The sequence below is a fragment of the Oncorhynchus clarkii genome, chromosome 3 (assembly GCF_045791955.1).
Source record: "Oncorhynchus clarkii lewisi isolate Uvic-CL-2024 chromosome 3, UVic_Ocla_1.0, whole genome shotgun sequence".
NCBI classification, from domain to species: Eukaryota; Metazoa; Chordata; class Actinopteri; order Salmoniformes; family Salmonidae; genus Oncorhynchus; species Oncorhynchus clarkii.
Genome location: NC_092149.1, coordinates 58,205,168 through 58,225,922, shown reverse-complemented (window position 1 = coordinate 58,225,922; position 20,755 = coordinate 58,205,168). Strand labels below are relative to the sequence as shown.

The window sequence follows — 20,755 nt, the reverse complement described above, 5'->3', positions numbered from 1 at the left end:
ACAGGTTAGTTGACGAATCTATGGCTGCTTTTATATAGGTAAACTTGTAAAATCAGTAATGATAACAAAAATATTTGGTTATATCACATTATCTGGTGTACAATCTGTAGCTAAATTAAAGTAGGATGCAGAGCACCCTGCCTCTATCCTTATCCTAGCTGTTGTAATTTCTTAGTCTGTCAGGATGATGATTTCTTTGATTTATTCTTCTCTCACTTTTGTCTCCCATGATCTATTCAGCTCTCCTCTCCTGTGTCCTGCTCCCAGAGATCAACCAATTGCTATTCACCAAGCATTGGCTTAGCTGATTCACTCACCTGTGAGGAGAACCATCCTACGGCAGTTTGAACTAGCCCTAATGTCACTATTAGACATTGAGACCACATGCATTTGCCTGTTGTCTTTTTTTTCTGGGTTGTCTTTTTCATTGTATTTATTTAACTAGGCAAGTCAGTTAAGAACAAATTCTTATTTACAATGACGGCCTACACCGGCCAAACCCAGACGATGCTGGGCCAATTTGTGCGCCTTCCTATGGGATTCCCAATCACAGCCTGTCTTACACAGTCTAGTGAATTTTTAAGAGTTGAAGACCACCAACTACTGATATACATGCTTGGTATTATATTAGAATAGCTGTTTGCGAAAGCAACAGCTACTCTTCCTGGGATCCACACGAAGCATTGCATAATAATAGACAAGAACTGCTTAAGATCATATATTTAAAAATTGCACGCATAGCCTCCATATAAATACACACACACAAAATATCTAGGTAAATTAGGGGAGAGGCGTTGTGCTGTGAAGTGTTGCTTTATCATTTTCATTTCATGTTCATTTGAGCAATATGAGATAGAAGGGAGTTCCATGCAATAATGGCTCTATATAAAATACTGTATGCTTTCTTGAATCTGTTCTTGATTTGGGGATTGTGAAAAGACCACTAGTGGCATGTCTGGAGGGGTAAATGTTTGTGTCAGAACTGTGTGTAAGTTGACCATGCAAACAATGCTTGTTAGAGCATATCAAAGACTAAATTCCATAGAGAATTAGGTTGAGGCGACAAATTATATTTACTATTGTAACATGCAGTGATGAATTCTATTGTCCCTGTCAGGAGTACAGGCTTTTGCCGTAGATAGCAGAGTTCTCATCTCTGGACCACATGATCTTAAAATTGCCTTATGCTAAGGCACTTCTCTCACTCTACATCCATGGGCTACACTGGTGACCAGGGTGGGATCCTTTTGATACACCTATGTGGCCTGGAAACAGAAATGCTCCATAAGAGAGGGGGGGGGGGGGGTACTGAAGCATGCGTTGATGACAGTTCTACAGTCTCCATTAGAGGCTCAGGCTAAACCCAAAGATCGAGTTTAGGAAATGCTGCTCTATATACACTGATAGGGTTGCAAATGGTGGGAAACTTTCCGGGAAATTTCCAGATTTTTTTCTGACATATTCTATGGGAAGTAAGCCTGGGAATATTGCTTAAATTCATCAAAAAAAAGTTAGCGTATAACAGTTAACCTATTTTGTGGTACACAAGGCAATTCTAGGTCTTGTGGCATATTTTGGTTAAACTATCCCGAATTCAATGGAATTGCAACCCTTACTTGCACAGTGCATTCTTCCATCACATGTGCAGTGCACTCTTCCATCACATGTACAACTGATTCTCAAAATCTTGCACACTAATGAGATGCTATTGAGCCCACACTTCAACACAGTCTGAGCCAAGGACTACATGCTTTCTGGTAAATTTTTGATTACAATACTGGGTGGGGCGAATATATTTTATGTTACATACATGATTTTTTGTTAACTGGTTAATGGTAGCCTACAGCAAAGTGTGTTGAAATCATTTCTAACTTGTTAACAATTTCTGCTAGTTCGTTTTTGCTACCACATGGGTTTTAGCTTGCTTGAGCTTGCTAACTGAGGAATGTTAATTTGTTTGTTTCCATACATGTTTAATTTTAAAACATTTATCTTACAAAAGGAGTTGTTTAACCTAACCGCTTAACTTCTTTGGGGTAGGGGGCAGTATTCGGAAATTTGGATGAATGAGTTGCCCAAAGTAAACTGCCTGCTACTCAGGCCCAGAAGCTAGGATATGCATATAATTAGTAGTATTGGATAGAAAACACTCTAAAAAGTTTCCAAAACTGTTAAAATAATGTTTGAGTATAACAGAACTGATATAGCAGGCGAAAAACCCGAAGAGAACCAATCCGGATTTTCTTTTTGGAGGTGACACCAATTAAAAATACGTCTATGGGGAAATCAATGGAATACCTCCCAGATTGCAGTTCCTATGACTTCCAGTAGTCTTTAGAAAGAGTTTCAGGCTTGTTTTTTTTAATTAGCTAGAATTTGAATTTTTTTCAAAGTGGCTCCCATTTTGGTTGTAGTGTTGTGGCGCGCGTGGATGAGGGCGCGCACTTCGTTATTTATCTCCGGTATTGAACATACTATTCTCCGACTTAAATGTTATTTTATTTACATATTAGGGTACCTGAGGATTGATTAGAAATGTTTATTGGTAACCTTTGGGATTCATTTGTATGCATTTTGAACGTGGATTACTGAGTCAAGCTCGCCAAATAAACTGACTTTTTTGGGATAAAAAGGACTTTATCGAACAAAACAACCATTTGTGATGTAGCTGGGACCCTTTGGATTGCACACAGGGGAAGATCTTCAAAGGTAAGTGATTTATTTTATTGCTATTTCTGACTTTCATGACGCCTCTGCTTGCTTGGATTTTTTTTTAATGCTTTTGTATGCGGGGCGCTGTCCTCAGTTAATCGTATGGTATGCTTTCGTCATAAAGCCTTTTTGAAATCTGACAAAGCGGCTGGATTAACAAGAAGTTAAGCGTTTTTTCTTTTTCTTTTTTAAATTTGACCCCCTTTTCTTCCCAATTTCGTTGTAATTACTATCTTGTCTCATCGCTACAACTCCCGTACGGGCTCGGGAGAGACGAAGGTCGAAAGCCATGCGTCCTCCGAAACACAACCCAACTGCACTGCTTCTTAACACAGCGCGCATCCAACCCAGAAGCCAGCCGCACCAATGTCTCGGAGGAAACACCGTGCACCTGGCAACCTAGTGCCCTCCAAGCTCGTCATCAAGCTCTAGACCCTGGGTCTCGACCCCGCCCTGTGCAACTGGGTACTGGACTTCCTGACGGGCCGCCCCCAGGTGGTGAGGGTAGGCAACAACATCTCCATCCCGCTGATCCTCAACACTGGGGCCCCACAAGGGTGCGTTCTGAGCCCTCTCCTGTACTCCCTGTTCACCCACGACTGTGTGGCCACGCACGCCTCCAACTCAATCATCAAGTTTGTGGACGACACAACAGTGGTAGGCTTGATTACCAACAACGACGAGACGGCCTACAGGGAGGAGGTGAGGGCCCTCGGAGTGTGGTGTCAGGAAAATAACCTCACACTCAACGTCAACAAAACTAAGGAGATGATTGTGGACTTCAGGAAACAGCAGAGGGAACACCCCCCTATCCACATCGATGGAACAGTAGTGGAGAGGGTAGTAAGTTTTAAGTTCCTCGGCGTACACATCACAGACAAACTGAATTGGTCCACCCACACAGACAGCATCGTGAAGAAGGCGCAGCAGCGCCTCTTCCATCTCAGGAGGCTGAAGAAATTTGGCTTGTCACCAAAAGCACTCACAAACTTCTACAGATGCACAATCGAGAGCATCCTGTCGGGCTGTATCACCGCCTGGTATGGCAACTGCTCCGCCCACAACCGTAAGGCTCTCCAGAGGGTAGTGAGGTCTGCACAACGCATCACCGGGGGGCAAACTACCTGCCCTCCAGGACACCTACACCACCCGATGTCACAGGAAGGCCATAAAGATCATCAAGGACAACAACCACCCGAGCCACTGCCTGTTCACCCCGCTATCATCCAGAAGGCGAGGTCAGTACAGGTGCATCAAAGCTGGGGCCGAGAGACTGAAAAACAGCTTCTATCTCAAGGCCATCAGACTGTTAAACAGCCACCACTAACATTGAGTGGCTGCTGCCAACACACTGACTCAACTCCAGCCACTTTAATAATAGATATTGATGGGAAATTATGTAAAATATATCACTAGCCACTTTAAACAATGCTACCTAATATAATGTTTACATACCCTACATTATTCATCTCATATGTATACGTATATACTGTACTCTATATCATCTACCACATCTTTATGTAATACATGTATCACTAGCCACTAACTATGCCACTTTGTTTACATACTCATCTCATATTGCACTCAATACAATCTACTGTATCTTGCCTATGCCGCTCTGTACCATCACTCATTCATATATCTTTATGTACATATTCTTTATCCCCTTACACTTGTGTCTATAAGGTAGTAGTTTTGGAATTGTTAGCTAGATTACTTGTTGGTTATTACTGCATTGTCAGAACTAGAAGCACAAGCATTTCGCTACACTCGCATTAACATCTGCTAACCATGTGTATGTGACAAATAAAATTTGATTGATTTGATTTGAACCGGGCCGTGCACTGCGCCCGGCCCGCCACAGGAATCGCTGGTGCGCGATGAGACAAGGATATCCCTACCAGCCAAACCCTCCTTAAATCGGACGACGGACCTCCCGGTCGCTGCCGGCTGCGACAGAGCCTGGACGCGAACCCAGAGTCTTTGGTGGCACAGCTAGCGCTGTGATACAGTGCCCTAGACCACTGCGCCACCCGGGAGGCCCCAAGTTAAGCTTTTAACTGATTTATAAAACTTGTATTTTCATGAATGTTTAATATTACGAATTTTGCGCTCTGCAATTTCACCGGATGTTGGCCAGATGGGACTCTAGCGTCCCACCTACCCCAAAGAGATTAACTATTTATCTGTACATGGAATTGTATTTGTTGAGGTAGAGGGACTTTTATCGAGGCGAAAATTATGAATCAGATACCTTATCGATGGCAACAGCTCATGGTCCTCCTGGAATCAGAAGGTTTTTTGACTCAATGGAGGAACGTAGTCAGAGAAATGCTGATGAATGTCTTGCTCGAGCTGTGTATGCAACTGGTTAACCTCTGATGCTCACAGGAAATGTGTATTAGAAGAGATTTCTGAATGTTTTTCGCCCAGCATACACCCCTCCAACCAGACATGCTTTATCTACTCATTTATGGATGCAGAGTTCAGAAAATCAAAGAAAGCAGACTGTATTGCAATTATCTCTGATGGATGGTCGAATGTTCGTGGGCAAGGAATAATGAACTACATCATCTCCACCCCTCAACCAGTATTCTACAAGAGCACATACACAAGGGACAACAGACACACTGGTCTCTACATTGCAGATGAGCTGAAGGCAGTCATCAATGACCTTGGACCACAGAAAGTATTTGCACTGGTGACAGCTAATGCTGCGAACATGATGGCTGCATGGTCTAAAGTGGAGGAGTCCTACCCTCACATCACACCCATTGGCTGTGCTGCTCATGCATTGAATTTGCTCCTCAAGGACATCATGGCACTGAAAACAATGGATACACTACAAGAGAGCCAATGAAATGGTTAGGTATGAGAAGGGTCATCAAGTTATAGCAGCAATGTAACTCACCAAGCAAAGTGAGAAGAATAAGAGCACCAAATTGAAGCTGCCCAGCCACACCCAATGGGGTGGGGTTGTCATCATGTTTGACAATCTCCTGGAGGGGAAGCAGTCTCTCCAAGAAATGACCATATCACAGTCTGTCGATATGGACAGCCCCATCAAGAGGATCTTCCTGGATGATGTATTTTGGGAAAGAGTGGTAAAGCAGCCTGAAACCTATAGCAGTAGCCATTGCACAGATTGAGGGAGACAATACCATCCTATCTGATGTTCAGAATCTGCTCACAGATGTAGGAGATTAAATACATACTGCTCTGCTCACCTCACTGTTACTCCAAGAAGGGGGAAACTGGAGTTCTGAAATACATCAAAAAGCGTGAAGAATTTTGCCTGAAGCCCATACACGCCGCAGCGTTACATGTTGTACCCCAGGTATGCTGGCAAGAGCATCCTGTCTGGGGCAGAGATCAACAAGCCCTATGGTGTCATCACTACTGTGTCTCACCACCTTGGTCTGGATGAGGGCAAGATTCTTGGCAGTCTGGCGAAGTACACTTCCAAGCAAAGGCTTTGGGATGGAGATGCAATATGGCGGTCGTGCCAACATATCTCAGCCACCTGGTGGAAGGGACTTTGTGGATCTGAGGATCTTTCCCCTGTTACCTCCATCATCCTCCAAATCCCACCAACATCAGCCGCCTCAGAGCGCAACTGGTCCTTGTTTGGGAACACACACTAAAGCACGCAACAGACTGACCAATAAAAGGGTTGAAAAATTGATGGCCATCCTGGCATATTTGAGGCTTTTTGATCCTGACAACGAGCCACCCTCAACAAGGTTGGAAAGTGACAGTAAAGATGATGCCTCAGAGTCTGTTGTTCAAGAGGTGGACATTGAGGAGGTCCAGGGAGAAGACCATGGAAGCCTGAGAGGAAGACAACCAAAGCTTTCGTTTCAGTATTTAGAGTATCAGTATTTAGAGTATCAACATAGAGTATGTTGAAAACGTTTTGGGGAGATGCGATAAATCATTGGGGATCATTCAATAATGTGAAGAGTCAACTCATTTAATTAAAGTTCAATTCGTAACTAAATTGTATTTTATTATTTCTATTGGAAGGATTTAATCATTTGCAATTACACTATCATTCAAAAGTTTGGGGTCACTTAGAAATTCCCTTGTTTTTGAAAGAAAAGCAATTTTTTTGTCCATTAAAACAACATCAAATTGATCAGAAATACAGTGTACCCATTGTTAATGTTGTAAATGACTACTGTAGCTGGAAACGGCAGATTTTTTTGTGGAAACATCTACATAGGCGGGAGGCCTCGATGCACAACTGAGCAAGAGGACAAGTACATTAGAGTGTCTAGTTTGAGAAACAGATGCCTCACATGTCCTCAACTGGCAGCTTCATTAAATAGTACCCGCAAAACAACAGTGTCAACGTGTACAGTGAAGAGGCGACTCCGGGATGCTGGCCTTCTAGGCAGAGTTCCTCTGTCCAGTGTCTGTTCTTTTGCCCACCTTAATCTTTTATTGGCCAGACTGAGATATGGCTTTTTCTTTGCAACTCTGCCTAGAAGGCCAGCATCCCGGAGTCGCCTCTTCCTTGTTGAGGTTGAGACTGGTGTTTTGCGGGTACTATTTAATGAAGTTGTGAGTTGAGGAATTGTGAGGCGTCGGTTTCTCAAACTCGACACTAATGTACTTGGCCTTTTGCTCAGTAGTGCACCGGGGCCTCCCACTCCTCGTTCTATTCTGGTTAGAGCCAGTTTGCACTGTTCTCTGAAGGGAGTAGTACACAGCATTGTACGAGGTCTTCAGTTTCTTGGCAATTTCTCGCATGGAATAGCCTTCATTTCTCAGAACAAGAATAGACTGACGAGTTTCAGAAGAAAGTGCTTTGTTTCTGGCCATGTTGAGCCTGTAATCGAACCCACAAATGCTGATGCTCTAGATACTTAACGAGTCTAAAGATGGCCAGTTGTAATGCTACTTTAAACAGCACAAGTTTTCAGCTGTGCTAACATAATAGCAAAAGGGTTTTCTAATGATCAATTAGAAATGTCCTTGTTTCTGAAAGAAAAGCATTTTTTTGTCCATTTCAAATATCAAATTGATCAGAAATACAGTGTGGACATTGTTAATGTTGTAAATGACTATTGTAGCTGGAAACGACAGATTTTTTATGATATATCTACATAGGCATACTGAGGCCCATTATCAGCAACCATTACTCCTGTGTTCCAATGGAACATTGTGTTAGCTAATCCAAGTTTATAATTGTAAAAGGCTAAGTGACCCCAAACTTTTGAACGGTAGTGTATGTCTACTTATGACAAGGTAAAAGGTTTATGTTTCTATCCACATATGATATGGTAAATATATCCAATGCAAAAAAACATCTATATTTAAATGGAATTAATATTAATTTCTGTAAATTCCCATATATTCCCGTTAATTCCCACCTCTGAATATTTCCCAAAATGTGGAACCCTATACACTGAACAAAGATATAAAATTCAACATGTAAAGTCTTGGTCCCATGTTTCATGAGCTGAAATCAAAAATCCCTGAAATGTTCCATACCCACCAAAAGCTTATTTCTCTCAAATATTTTGCACAAATGTGTTTACGTCACTGTTAGTGATCATTTCTCCTCTGCCAAAATAATCCATTCACCTGACAGATGTGGCATATCAAGAAGCTGATTAAACAGCATGATCATTACACAGGTGCACCTTGTACTGGGGACAATAAAAGGCCACTTTAAAAATTTGCAGTTTTGTCACACAGCACATCACCACAGATGTCTCAAATTTTGAGGGAGAGTACATGCTGACTGCAGTAATGTCTACCAGAGCAGTTGCCTGAGAATTTAATGTTAATTTGGCAGTACATCCAACCGGCCAAACAACCCAGCCCAGGACCTCCATATCTGGCTTCTTCACCTGCGGGAGGGTGGGGGCTATTCTCATTAGCTGGACCTGGTTCCCCAGTGGGTGGGCTTATGCCCTACAAGGCCTAACCATGGCTGCACCCCTGCCCAGTCATGTGACATCCATAGATTAGGGCCTTATGAATTTATTTCAATTGACAGATTTTTGAAATTGTTGCATGTTGCGTTTATATTTTTATTCAGTGTACACAGATTGGTAGGTTACACTATACTTAGATACTTAAAATACTGCCTGATACATGTTTGCTATGTCTCCGTTCTCAATAAATGGTGAAACACTAAATGTGATGTGTTCTTTGTTCGAAGGTATATGCATAAAATGGGCACATTATGGAAAACATGTCTCGCACTCATAGTTAGTAGCAGAATAATGGATTGGCAAGAACTTGCCACCGTCAACTTTTACAAGGTTAGTTACAAAGTTAGGCTAAACCACCTAAATATATTCACATTCATTGAACATTTGGTATTTGAAACGCAAACATTAATTTCCCAACTGATTTTACTATAATCCTGCTGTCAATTTATCCTTCTCCATGCTTTATATTCCAACGCATCCAACATCATCACGCATGCCCACCATGATATTGGGCAACTGCTTACGTTTGAAAATTCATCTGGTTTAGAAATCAAACAGTACAAAACCCAAACGGTTACAGATCGTCATCACAAGCCAGGATTAGGATTTAGGGCAAAAAACAATTATATTAAAGTCAGGTAAATTATTACTGTGCCACACTCCTCTGAAACCACAATACAATACAGCATAAGTGTGTGTGAGTTTTGTTAAATCCAGACGCTCCATCTGAACATTAACACGCATGGCTTGCGATACGGTTTTGATAGTATCAGCGATAAAATAAAAGTTCAAATTGACACATCTTTTATAGGGTTAGTGTTCCCACATGGCCCCATCTCCATGTTACAGAACTTTACAGAAGACAGACCGAAGACCAAAGGACCACCTGTGTTAATTACCTTGCTATCTAGCATGCTCCAGAAACTTCGTCGCTGAAAAATAATATCGGCTGCAACTGTGATAAAGCCAGATGAAACAATGTCCAAGCACAGGAAGTTGGTGGCACCTTCATTGGGGAGGACGGGCTCGTGGTAATGACTGGATAGGAATATTGGAATCAAATACATCAAACACATGGTTTGTTTCCATGTGTTGATGCGCCGTTCCAGCAGCCTCCACTGGTGACAGTAAGTGTATTTTTGTTTTTCATTTGTAAAATTATTTTTGATATGATAAGAAAGTAAAGGGCTTTATGTTTCTAAAATCATATCGCAATTGAGAATAGATACACGTTTAGATGGAGTACTTGGCTGTTTACCTCTGAAAATAACAAGGTCCTTGGACCTTTTTAATAAGGAGTAACGGTAGGCTCTTTAAGAGTACATCTTGGGCTACTAGCTAATGTTAGTTACCTAGCTGCCTTTACTTAAGGAGCTTGCTACTTGCTGGCTACGCTTACTACCCTGTTATGTCATCGTCAATAACATAAACACAGCACGAACAATTTCACAGCCAAGAACACGCTTAGTGAAGATAGCTACAACTTCAACAGTAGTCCCTGCATGACAGAATATGTTTTTTTTCCCACATCTTTGTTGTGCTACTAGTCGCTAACTTAGCTAGCCATTTAGCTAGCTAACCAGCTACAGTAGAGTTTGCAAAAATATATATCTTACATTTGTAAACTAATATTACACTCTTACCTTAGTTACCTTTTTCAGATGACAAAAACGACACCCAGCAACCCGAGAATTTAGTAAAAAATAACACCATGAACCGAAGCCCTTTGCAGAAATGTCAGTCGAGTCGAGCCAGGGCCAAAATTGAGACAGCCAGAGACCAGGCAGAGGTCTGTTGCTGAGAGGCAGGAGTCAGAAATAAGGTTTTAGCATATCCCAAATACCATGCCTTGCATTTAAATAGTCCATATTTAGCTTTTAAGGATTATGTGTTGAGAAATGTTGAAATAAATCTAGGTTCAGGGTAGCTATTCCTTTGAAAATCAAGATTAATGCGCTCCCACGTACAAGTGCCACTGCTCGATTTCTATCGAGCTTGTTGGGAATAGAAATATGGGAGAGATAAATCGCGCATGCGCCACAGCTGGAGCCTGGAAAAAAGGTGTCCCACCATGCAACACAATGTAAATTGCAAGGTTTAGAGAAAGTGTCTGTGCTATCTGGGATCCTTGGGACGTCCATATGCCATTGAAGTTTAAATGTAGTTATTTAGCAGGAGACATGTTGAAACATTCTTGCATCTTCGAAAGTATTATGGTGCATGCATTCCATAATGCAGGCATATTCTGATTATTTAATAAATTGTGATTATTTTGTACTTATAGTACATCACTTCCAGACAGCTGTTCATAATGCATCCATTGAATGCATTTCGTTTGAAAGATTTTCTCCACAACGTTCTATCACAATGTATGGCCTTATTGTATTTTCTATAGGTAGTGTAAATTATAACGTGCGTACATATTTAGTGTATCAGGCCCAGGATGTTCAATTCATGTTCATGCAGCCCAAGGTGTGACAAAGGGAATCTGAGATGCAATGGGCTTTGCTGCCATCTAGTGATCAGACGGAGCTCTCCAGCTCCCTAGGGTGCTGAGATCTACCAAACCACATTCATACTGTACTTAAGCACTGCATCAGAAATTCTGCCAGCTTGGTAGATGAGAGACTGCACGAATCATCCTATTCTCACAATCTATCCTAAATCAGCAGCACAGTTGTAACATTCATTCACAGCCATATGCACATTAATGGGTTTACACAGGTGGTGGGTAAACATTGGATGAATGTTGCTGCCTCTTCTTCAATGCTCCCAGGACAGTGTGGTCTCTAAAATCCCAGACTAACATTGTTAACTCTTAAGGATCCGCCCCTTTTTTCAAATTTTCACCTAAAATGACATACCCAAATCTAACTGCCTGTAGCTCAGGCCCTGAATCAAGGATATACTGGTACAATTTGCAAGAATATTCTTGGTACAATTTGAAAGGAAACACTGAAGTTTGTGGAAATGTGAAAGGAATGTAGGAGAATATAACACATTAGATCTGGTAAAAGATAATACAAAGAAAAAAAAAAGTTGTCTTTTTTTGTACCATCATTTTGAAATGCAAGAGAAAGGTCATAATGTATTATTCCAGCCCAGGTGCAATTTCGATTTTGGCCACTAGATGGCAGCAGTGTATGCACAAAGTTTTAGACTGATCCGATGAACCATTGCATTTCTGTTCTAAATTTTGTATCAAGACTGCCCAAATGTGACTAATTTGTAAATTAATACCTTTTCATGTTCAAAACTGCACTCTCCTCAAACAATAGCATGGTATTATTTCACTGTAATAGCTACTGTAAATTGGACAGTGCAGTTAGATTAACAAGAATTGAAGCTTTCTGCCAATATCAGATATGTCTATGTCCTGGGAAATTGTCTTGTTACTTACAACCTCATGCTAAACGCGTTAGCCTACGTTAGCTCAACCGTCCCACAGGGGACCCACCGATCCTGAAGAAGTTTTAACATTGTGGGAGGCAACCTGTCTGCCTAGGAATATTACAAAAAAAAAATATGTATATCTTTTTTAATTTAACCTTTGTTTAACTAGGTAAGCCAGTTAAGAACACATTATTATTTACAATGACGGCCTACCCTGGCCAAACCTAACCCGGACGACGCTGGGCCAATTGTGCGCCGCCCTATGGGACGACCAATGACGGCCGGTTGTGATACAGCCTGGAATCGAACCAGGGTCTGTAGTGACGCCTCTAGCACTGAGATGCAGTGCCTTAGACAGCTGCGCCACTCGGGAGTAAGTGCACCTGTTTTCATACTCAGAACCTCAAAAACAGACAGTACACATTGTTCAGAGCAGTCACTATACTTTATTTTAGTGGGAGAAATAGCATACAATTTATTCTGTACAATATTTAACAATCACTTCCAACCAAGCCCTGAAACTGTTTGTTAAATACTTGCAAAACAAAGGAAAATATGGCATGTTTATTTTGATTGTAAGATGGCCATTTATGCTTATGGTGAGAATATCGGTAGATAACACAAACCTCAGTTAACAGTGACACAATTTCTATTGTGTGATGACAAAGTAATGTCACCGTAACATAGAAAATAAAAACGCCATAGCTGATCAAATCTCAGGTCATATTCCCACAACATTGTTAATTATACAAGTCTATGGTTGCACCATACAACTCGCCTTCAACACTGATCAATGTTGTGGGAACGTTGAGTGACAGCTAGGATGTCTGTCTGAGGTAAATTATGAGCCAATCCAGGGAGTCTTTACTAGCATAAAGATATATAATAACAATACTTCTTCTGAAAGAGAAGTTAGCATTGTCTGGGCCTTGACATAAATTAATAAAACCATTGTAAAATACAATTACATATAAAATAAACAACAAAAATATTTTGGGTGAATATTATTAACAATAGAAAGGATTTTTTATTCATTTTTTGCCTTGAGACCATATAAAACAACATCATGCTAAAATCACAATCTAAAACAACATTCATATGTACATACTGTGCATTTTCCATCCAGTCATCTACTAATGTCAGAGGGGTTTGGCTTTTAAGGGGGTATAATGTAGGCTAAATGTAATGTGTGCCTCCATAGAAACATAATGGTGTCATAGAAACAAGTAATGTACTATTATTTTTTATTTTTTTACATAAAATAAACCTAGAAACCATCTGAGGCCAGAGGGAGAGCATCTGTTTAGTGAGATGGAGCATTTGCACAGCAGCAGTGTTTTTTTTTAAGTATGGAAAATAAGGAAACATAAAGATTGGATTTGACTTTCCTCCTTGGCATCAGTGCTACAGATAATACAGTAAGTATATACCAAAATGGCAGCAGTTGCAAATCTGTCTCCCCTGCTTTTGAAGATTGCTCTGTTGTTGGCTCCCCATATCTACACTCCTGAATCAGTGGCTCAGGTTAGAGAGGAATAGCAAGAGTAGCATAGATGTCAGTGAGTGAGAGAATAATAAACCCTCCGAGCTACAGGCTTAGTCCTACAGATGCAATGACCACGTTAAATCCATAACTTACATATCATTGTACTATTGAGATGGCATACAGTTATTGCCAGAGAGGATGTGCAGGTTTATAGTCAGAGAATAAACAAAAAACAGCTGATTTCATTGATTAAAAAACAAACGCTACATAGAGATTGAAAGTTGGTGCCATGGCAAGAAGCCACTGTCAGCCCCAACTTTGATTGCATACAGTTAACTGAGTAAAAGCGTAGTGTTACTATATCCCTGAATGTTATGTGGTAGGCTATAACAAAATATGTCTGATGGAGAGAAGCATATAATTGAGTCACCAATGTTTTGAGTACAATAGGACTACTAACATCACATATTCCGGGTTAGAATCTGAAAGCTGCAATTGGCCATTTTAATATTTTTATGTCTTGTCTAAGGAGCACATAGCCAAAGTGGTGGACATGCTGTTAGTGATGGAGAATACAAGATTGAAGGGGAACACATATAGATTTGATCATGATGGCTACTTTAGTAATGTAGAACACCTGACATGATCTGAATAACCCCTCTATATGGACATCTACCTGAAAACCACACCAGCTGTAAAGACCTCATGTAGGTACCCCTTGACTAAGATGTCTCCAAAATAATGGCACGAGAATCAGTCAGCGCCTAAAAGCAGAGAGGATGGGGTCATAGAGTAATGTGTGCTTCCTGAGACGTATTGAAATATGATGGAAATAGCAGACTACAAACAGAAAATACTACAACCAGGGCAGGGAGAAAGAGCAATACCGTTACAGCGGTTTGTAGACATTTCATTTTAAAATCAATAGAGGGTTTCGAACACCTGACACAAGTGTCACACACTTTTACATAGAAGAAAAGGGGGGGGAAACATGCGTTTTAAATATTTTGTGGACACTGCAAATCTAATAAGGGAAATGCTTTTTAAATATTTTTTTCTCTAATGTATTCATATTTTCAGGGATTTTCTTCTCAATATGTTTAAACGGTCTAAAAATGTTGGTAAAACAACAACGCTTACAGTCACATTTGAATAGCTGGGGCAACATATAAAATACACAAACTAAGGACTTAACAAGGCAAAAAACACTGATTTGTGAATGGCCATTTTTGTTGGCATACTCCATCATTTGAAAAAGCTTCAATACCAAACATGTCATCTGAATGTCGATGTCCTGTAGTGGTTTTAGTGTTATGAAGGAAAACATCATTTGTATGATGTGAAACTGAGGTATACCTTGTTAAGAGACTCAAGAGGTTGATGGTTATTTTTATAGAAATGCTGTGAGGCAGGTCCGGATAAATAACCTTGATTACGCTATTTTCTCTCTCTGTTGATATATGTACAGCAGCGATACACAGACATTCAGAAGCTGTTTCTTATTGGCATTACAATAGTCATTCATAGAAACAAAAAGAGCAAATGTGTTTAAAAACCAAGTTGCCCTTTTTTATACTGAAATTAAATTAACTGTGTTTGTGTCGGGATTCTTCTTCTCTCCTGTTCCTCCTTTTCTTAGAGAAAAAACTGAAGTCAGTCCAGGAAGTATGTTTTCCTTTCTTTTACAAAAAAAATGTAATATCAGCCAAAAGGTCAACTTTAAAATGACTTTGTCCATTGTCAAGGTGCGTCCAGTGTGGGATCTAGATGATTGCTAGTTTGTTTTCCCATCACCCCCTCCCATTTTAAAATGACCCAGGAGTGAGGAAGTCTTTAGGCACACTTGTAGCTAAACGCAATAGGAACCAATTCAGACCTGGATAGTTCTCCATGAACCTAGGTCCACTGAGTGATTTTTGCCGCCACCTTGTGTACAATCACAGCGACGGATGTGGAACGAGTTTTGACCCTCTGCTCAGGGAGGCGAGTCTCTGTGGGGTCTGTTCTCCTGTCCTGTGTTAACTCATACGCCTAGTCATAGGCTGGACTCTTTAGGGGGGTAGTCCACGTTGGTAACCATGGTGACAACTGTGACAATCTCCTCGGGCGCAGTGACGTTGTTGAGGCGCTGCATCTGCACCACTCGCTCCTCTACGCACCCCGCCGACAGGCGCGCCTCCGCCTCGTGGTCCCAGCATTCCTCGATTGTCTCACACAGCATGGTCAGACCCTGGGAGGGACAGAGCACACACATTAGCACACACACGTTTACCCTCTGCGACACAAGGGCACAATGACACACAGCAAACGAGGCCCGTGTGGCAGCATGGTGGACAGAGACCAGACACTATTAGCTTAACTAATCTACTGTTACAGATCCACAGATTCGATAGGAGACACTAATAGTGCAGAAACTGTGAGGAGGCTACTCAGCAGACATTTCAGAAATGGCCGTTATCTTCTAGACTGGGGGGGAGAGAAATCAGGCCACATTCTCCGATCAATAAGTGTCTGCGTTGGGCTCGAGTTAGGATGCTCTGCAGACAGTCGGGATTCAGACAAACCGTCTTAGCTAAACGTAGTCAAGACATAAACAGGTGAGGTAAGCAGTGGCCTGGGCCATGGCAGGAAGAGACAGGCTTATACAGGGAAATTAACATGGAGCTATAATAGCCCATTGTAATGTTCATGTCAAAAGCTGTTCAATATTTGTGCTATTTTTTCTGCTCAGCAGAGCTTCTCTGTACTCTATGTCCTTACTGTTCCATGATGATGGGTTTTGGTAGTTTGTGGTAGTCACTGTACTGCCCCTTCAGTCACATTATAGATTAAGATACATGGAGTATATGATCTACTCACTGCGTGTTTCTGCCAGCACTCCCTGAGCGTGGGCCTCAGCTTTTTGTGGACCACTACCTCCTGCATGTCCTCCAGGGATGGGTGCTGGCCGATCTCCTCCTCAAACGGCAGCATGTACTCATCCACTGGGCCTGAACACAGCACAATGTTACACACACATCTCAACACCACAGTGACCCATTCACAAAACAAAATGCAATCAATATAACAATAGTTTATTTGAGCTAATAAAGAACATAAATCAGTGGTCAACTCAATCAGTGCTCTGAGTTTCTCATAAGGAATTCAGAGCTGATGCTTTCTGTGGTCTAATTAAGCAATAAGGCACGAGGGGATGTGGTATATGGCCAATATACCATGGCTAAGGGCTGTTCTTATGCACGATGCAATGCAGAGTGCCTGGATACAGCCCTTAGCCATGGTATATTGGCCATATACCACAAATCCTCAAGGTGCCTTATTGCTATTATAAACTGGTTACTAACGTAATTACAGCAGTAAAAATACATGTTTTGTCATACCCATGGTATACGGTCTGATATAACTCGGCTGTCAGCCAATCAGCATTCAGGGCTCGAACCACCCAGTCTATAACAGCTCTTGACCAGTGGAGGTCTCCCTCCGAGCCGGTGAGTTGCTCTGACCAAGCTCTAACTCCAAGTTGACCTCCAGTGATAACCACAGAGTGTTCCACATGCTGACCACCGACACAACTACCCAGGCTAGGCCAGGTCACTACTGCTCCATGGAACCAGACAGACAAAATCCATAACAACCGACTGGCCCCTGCTTAGACAGTGGTGGCCCTTGACCAGGACTATGGTAGTACTATGGCATTAAAGGACAATCCTCCTGGAGAGCTCCTGGGTATACAGGCTTCTGCTCCAGCCCTACACTTGCACACCTGATTTAGCTAATCAAGGTGCCGAGTAAAGTTAGAACTAAATCCTGCGGTAGGGTAGCTCGCCTGAGAGTAGGGTTGGAAGAGAGTTGTGCTCTCCAGGAGAAGGATTGGTCACCCCTAATGTATGGTCCTTCAAGGGAGTGTGCTCTTACCGTCGGCAGCCTTGCAGCGTGCGGCCAGCTCCCACAGCACCAGTCCCAGAGCATACATGTCTATCCTCAGGAATGAGTCCCGCTGGAAGTTGATCGCCCCCTCCAGGACCTCAGGGGCCATGTACCTCCGGGTGCCCACCTGGAAATGATAGACAAACACACACTGATTTGTTCGATATCAATATAAATCAATGGTCATGCTTGTTTTGGACAGTTTACAGTCAATTGTGGAATACAGTGTCTATTTTGGCATCAGGCAATACAAAGCACAACTATTGACAAGTGGATTCTATGATGTAGAATGATCCAGTCATTTTGACATCATGGAACCTATCAGACAGTCTCTCCACAACCTACATCCCATCACTCACCTGTCCGTGCGTGTCCCCAGCTGATTTCCCAGCCTCAAACCTCTGGGCCAGGCCAAAGTCAGCGATGCAGGCCGTCAGGTTGGACTTCAGAAGGATATTCTTACTCTTGATGTCCCTGTGGCTCACAGAAGAACAGAAACACACCAATGAGACAACAGACAGCATGGGAGAGGAAAGCTACCCATCACTTACAATAATATTATATAATATCTGGAAGCAGAGATATTTTGTTTGTGGTGGAAGGAGTGGATAGAATCAAATATAATAGGTTTATTGGAAGATAAGAACATGGAGGATAGATAGAAGAGCAGGGAGCTGACCTGTGGGCAATGGCAGGCTTGTGTCCATCCTTCAGACCAGGAATGTCTTCATGGAGGTAAGCCAGGCCTCGGGACATGGTCTGGGCTATGTGACACAGCTCGTTCCATGACAACACGTTGGCCTTCAGATAGTCTGTCAACGAGCCCTGGAAATGGAGGCATACAGCCAGTTAATATAACAGCACCTAGCAATGTGCCTCACCTTCATGCCACAACAGTCTGACATAATGCCAGCTGATTGTTCTACTTCTAACCACTAGAGGGCATGTTTATTCAACATAGATAAAAAAATAATTCAAGTATTCTCTGAAAATTAGGAAGAAACATAATTTTCTTCATGTTTATTGGGATAATTGTTCAATTCTAGCATGAGAAAGTTGAATGAGTTCAGCTGAATGTGCTTTGTGCTTGTGCTGTGGTCCTTTGGCCAGCAGGGGGGGCTGTACCTTCTCGTGGTAGGCTGTGATAAGCCACAGCTCTATGTCCATGTTGGTGCCCCTCTTCTCTGCTCCGAGGAAGTGGAGAAGGTTGTCATGCCTCATCCCACTCAGGTTGTAGATTTCATACTCATTGTGCCATGACTGCTTGTCCTGAGGATGACAAACAAGGCCACAGATTCACTACAAAGTGAAATGTATAACAACTAGTGAGTATTGGACTTCCCCCCCATTATTAGATTGCAAAGTATTTGGTGGGGTAAACAAATTGTCAATAGACGCCAAAAAAACATTTATTTAACTGGTTAAAACAGTATAATATACAGTCAGGTCCAAAATTATTGGTCCCCTTGATAAAGATGAGCAAAAAAGACGAGCGGGCGCTGCGACATTTCCTTTTCAATCATGATTGCATTTTTTAGTTACACCTCGACTCAAGTTGGTTCAGTGCCCTCCACTTCTTTCCAAAAAAGACAGTATAAATAAATAATTCAAATATTGAGCTATATTGTATGCTCAATTATTTTTGAAAATGATATCCTTTTATCCTAATACAATTGCTAAGAGAATGAGATTTTGTTTAAAAAGTAATTTAAAAAACGATCTATCTAAAACAGATAGGGGTCAACATGATTGGCACCCCTGTTTTTCAATTATTCAGCACCCTCACATTGTGAGGATAACGATACTGAGGCTTTTTCTAAAATGTTTTATGAGATTGAAGAACACATTGGGGTGATCTTAGACCATTCCTCCATACAGAATCTTAAGATCCTTGATATCCTTTGTCTGCACTGTTCAAGTCCAGAGACTGAGCTAGCCATTGCAAAAAGTTGATTTTGTGGTCAATTAACCTTTGGTGGATTTTGATGTGTGCTTAGAGTTATCGGCGTGGTGGAAGATCCACTTGCAGCCAAGTTTCAGTCTCCTGGCAGAGGTAACCAGGTCTAAAATGTTCTGGTACTTGGTAAAGTTCATGATGCCGTTGACCTTAACAATGTCTCCTGGACCAGTGGAAGTAGCCCCATAACATCAAAGATCCACCACCATATTTTACAGTAGGTATGAGGTTCTTTTCTGCATATGCATCTGTTTTTCGACACCAAACCTACCACTGGTGCGTGTGGTCAAAGAACTCTATTTTCAAGTCATCTGACCATAGTACCGCCTGGAGTTTGCTAAACGGCATTGACACTTGGATTGGAACTGGTGCTATGGATGATGAAAATAGAGCTCTTTTGACCTGTCATTAAAAATATATATATTTTTTGCTTTACTTGTTAAACTAAATATTTTTCTCTGAGCAATTGTATTAGTATAATGTAAAAAAATAAAACAAAATCTTAGTATACAATATAGCTCAGTATTTGGATGATTTATTTTATAGTCTTTCTTGCTCATCTTTATAAAGGGTGTCAATAATTATGACCTTACTGTATGCATGTTCTGTCATTATGTTAGTTAGTGCTTAGTGGTCAATCGAGGCCACTGTGGGTTTAGTGATTGGCCTCTAAGCTAAAGGGCTGGTCAGCCCAGGAGGATTAGTAAGGGCCTGGAACTTTAAGGCGGACGACGCTCTCCTCTCTCTCCCAAAGAAGCTGGGAAAGCCACCCTCCCCTAACCCTGCATTCTGCTGCAGGTGGTTAGTTAGTGGCTAACAGTACTGTACCTGAATGGGGAAGATTTTGACAGCCACATAATCATTGAGTAGCTGAGCCTTCCACACGCAGCCGAAGCGCCCCCTGGCTTTGATCTCAATCAACTGCAATGGCTTCTGACCCAGGATGGGGGAAGGGGGCATGGGCCCTGGGTCCTACAAAGGAGAGGAGAGAAAAAGACACATCAACCTCACTGTTTATTACACAGAGGCCAAGCATCAAGTACAACGCTTTGCATATCGGCAAACTACAGTGACTAAAGAAGTAAGATACAAAATGGCTGCAGTGTAGCAAGGTCAATGGTTGGGCCATAACCTCAAGTCAAAGAAAAGGGAAACTTTAGAGCAGCTGCTGGGCTGGGCGCTATGAAGCTTTGACAGAAGGGGCTTATGGGGGCTAGGGAAGTGGTGAGCTTGTTAAACTTAATCACCAACCTCTGTCTCCTCTCTGGACTACTGGATGAGGCCTGACCTACTTAATGTAGAGTAGCAGGGGACGGACTACTCTGACTGACT

At 41.8% G+C, this 20,755-nt stretch overlaps 2 protein-coding genes across 4 annotated transcripts in view; both read right to left on the bottom strand.

Moving 5' to 3' along the window:
* The window catches only part of LOC139400049 (methyl-CpG-binding domain protein 5-like), a 58,742-nt gene extending 48,068 nt beyond the window's left edge, over window positions 1–10,674 (bottom strand). Inside the window, exon 1 of one of the 2 annotated variants that reach the window (XM_071145123.1) lies at window positions 10,304–10,674. The gene's annotated coding sequence lies outside the window, so the exon portion shown is untranslated. The remainder of the gene's footprint in view (window positions 1–10,303) is intronic. The other variant, XM_071145124.1, reaches the window with a different exon arrangement.
* A 1,805-nt stretch (window positions 10,675–12,479) lies between these two features.
* Window positions 12,480–20,755, bottom strand: part of LOC139399688 (activin receptor type-2A-like) — a 48,210-nt gene continuing 39,934 nt past the window's right edge. For both annotated transcript variants that reach the window (XM_071144981.1, XM_071144980.1), the window contains 7 exons: window positions 20,252–20,395; window positions 18,592–18,735; window positions 18,146–18,291; window positions 17,826–17,940; window positions 17,455–17,593; window positions 16,399–16,529; window positions 12,480–15,769 (listed from right to left, as the gene is read on the bottom strand). In XM_071144981.1, coding sequence (XP_071001082.1) covers window positions 15,575–15,769; window positions 16,399–16,529; window positions 17,455–17,593; window positions 17,826–17,940; window positions 18,146–18,291; window positions 18,592–18,735; window positions 20,252–20,395 — 1,014 coding nt within the window. In that variant the 3' untranslated portion in view covers window positions 12,480–15,574. The remainder of the gene's footprint in view (window positions 15,770–16,398; window positions 16,530–17,454; window positions 17,594–17,825; window positions 17,941–18,145; window positions 18,292–18,591; window positions 18,736–20,251; window positions 20,396–20,755) is intronic.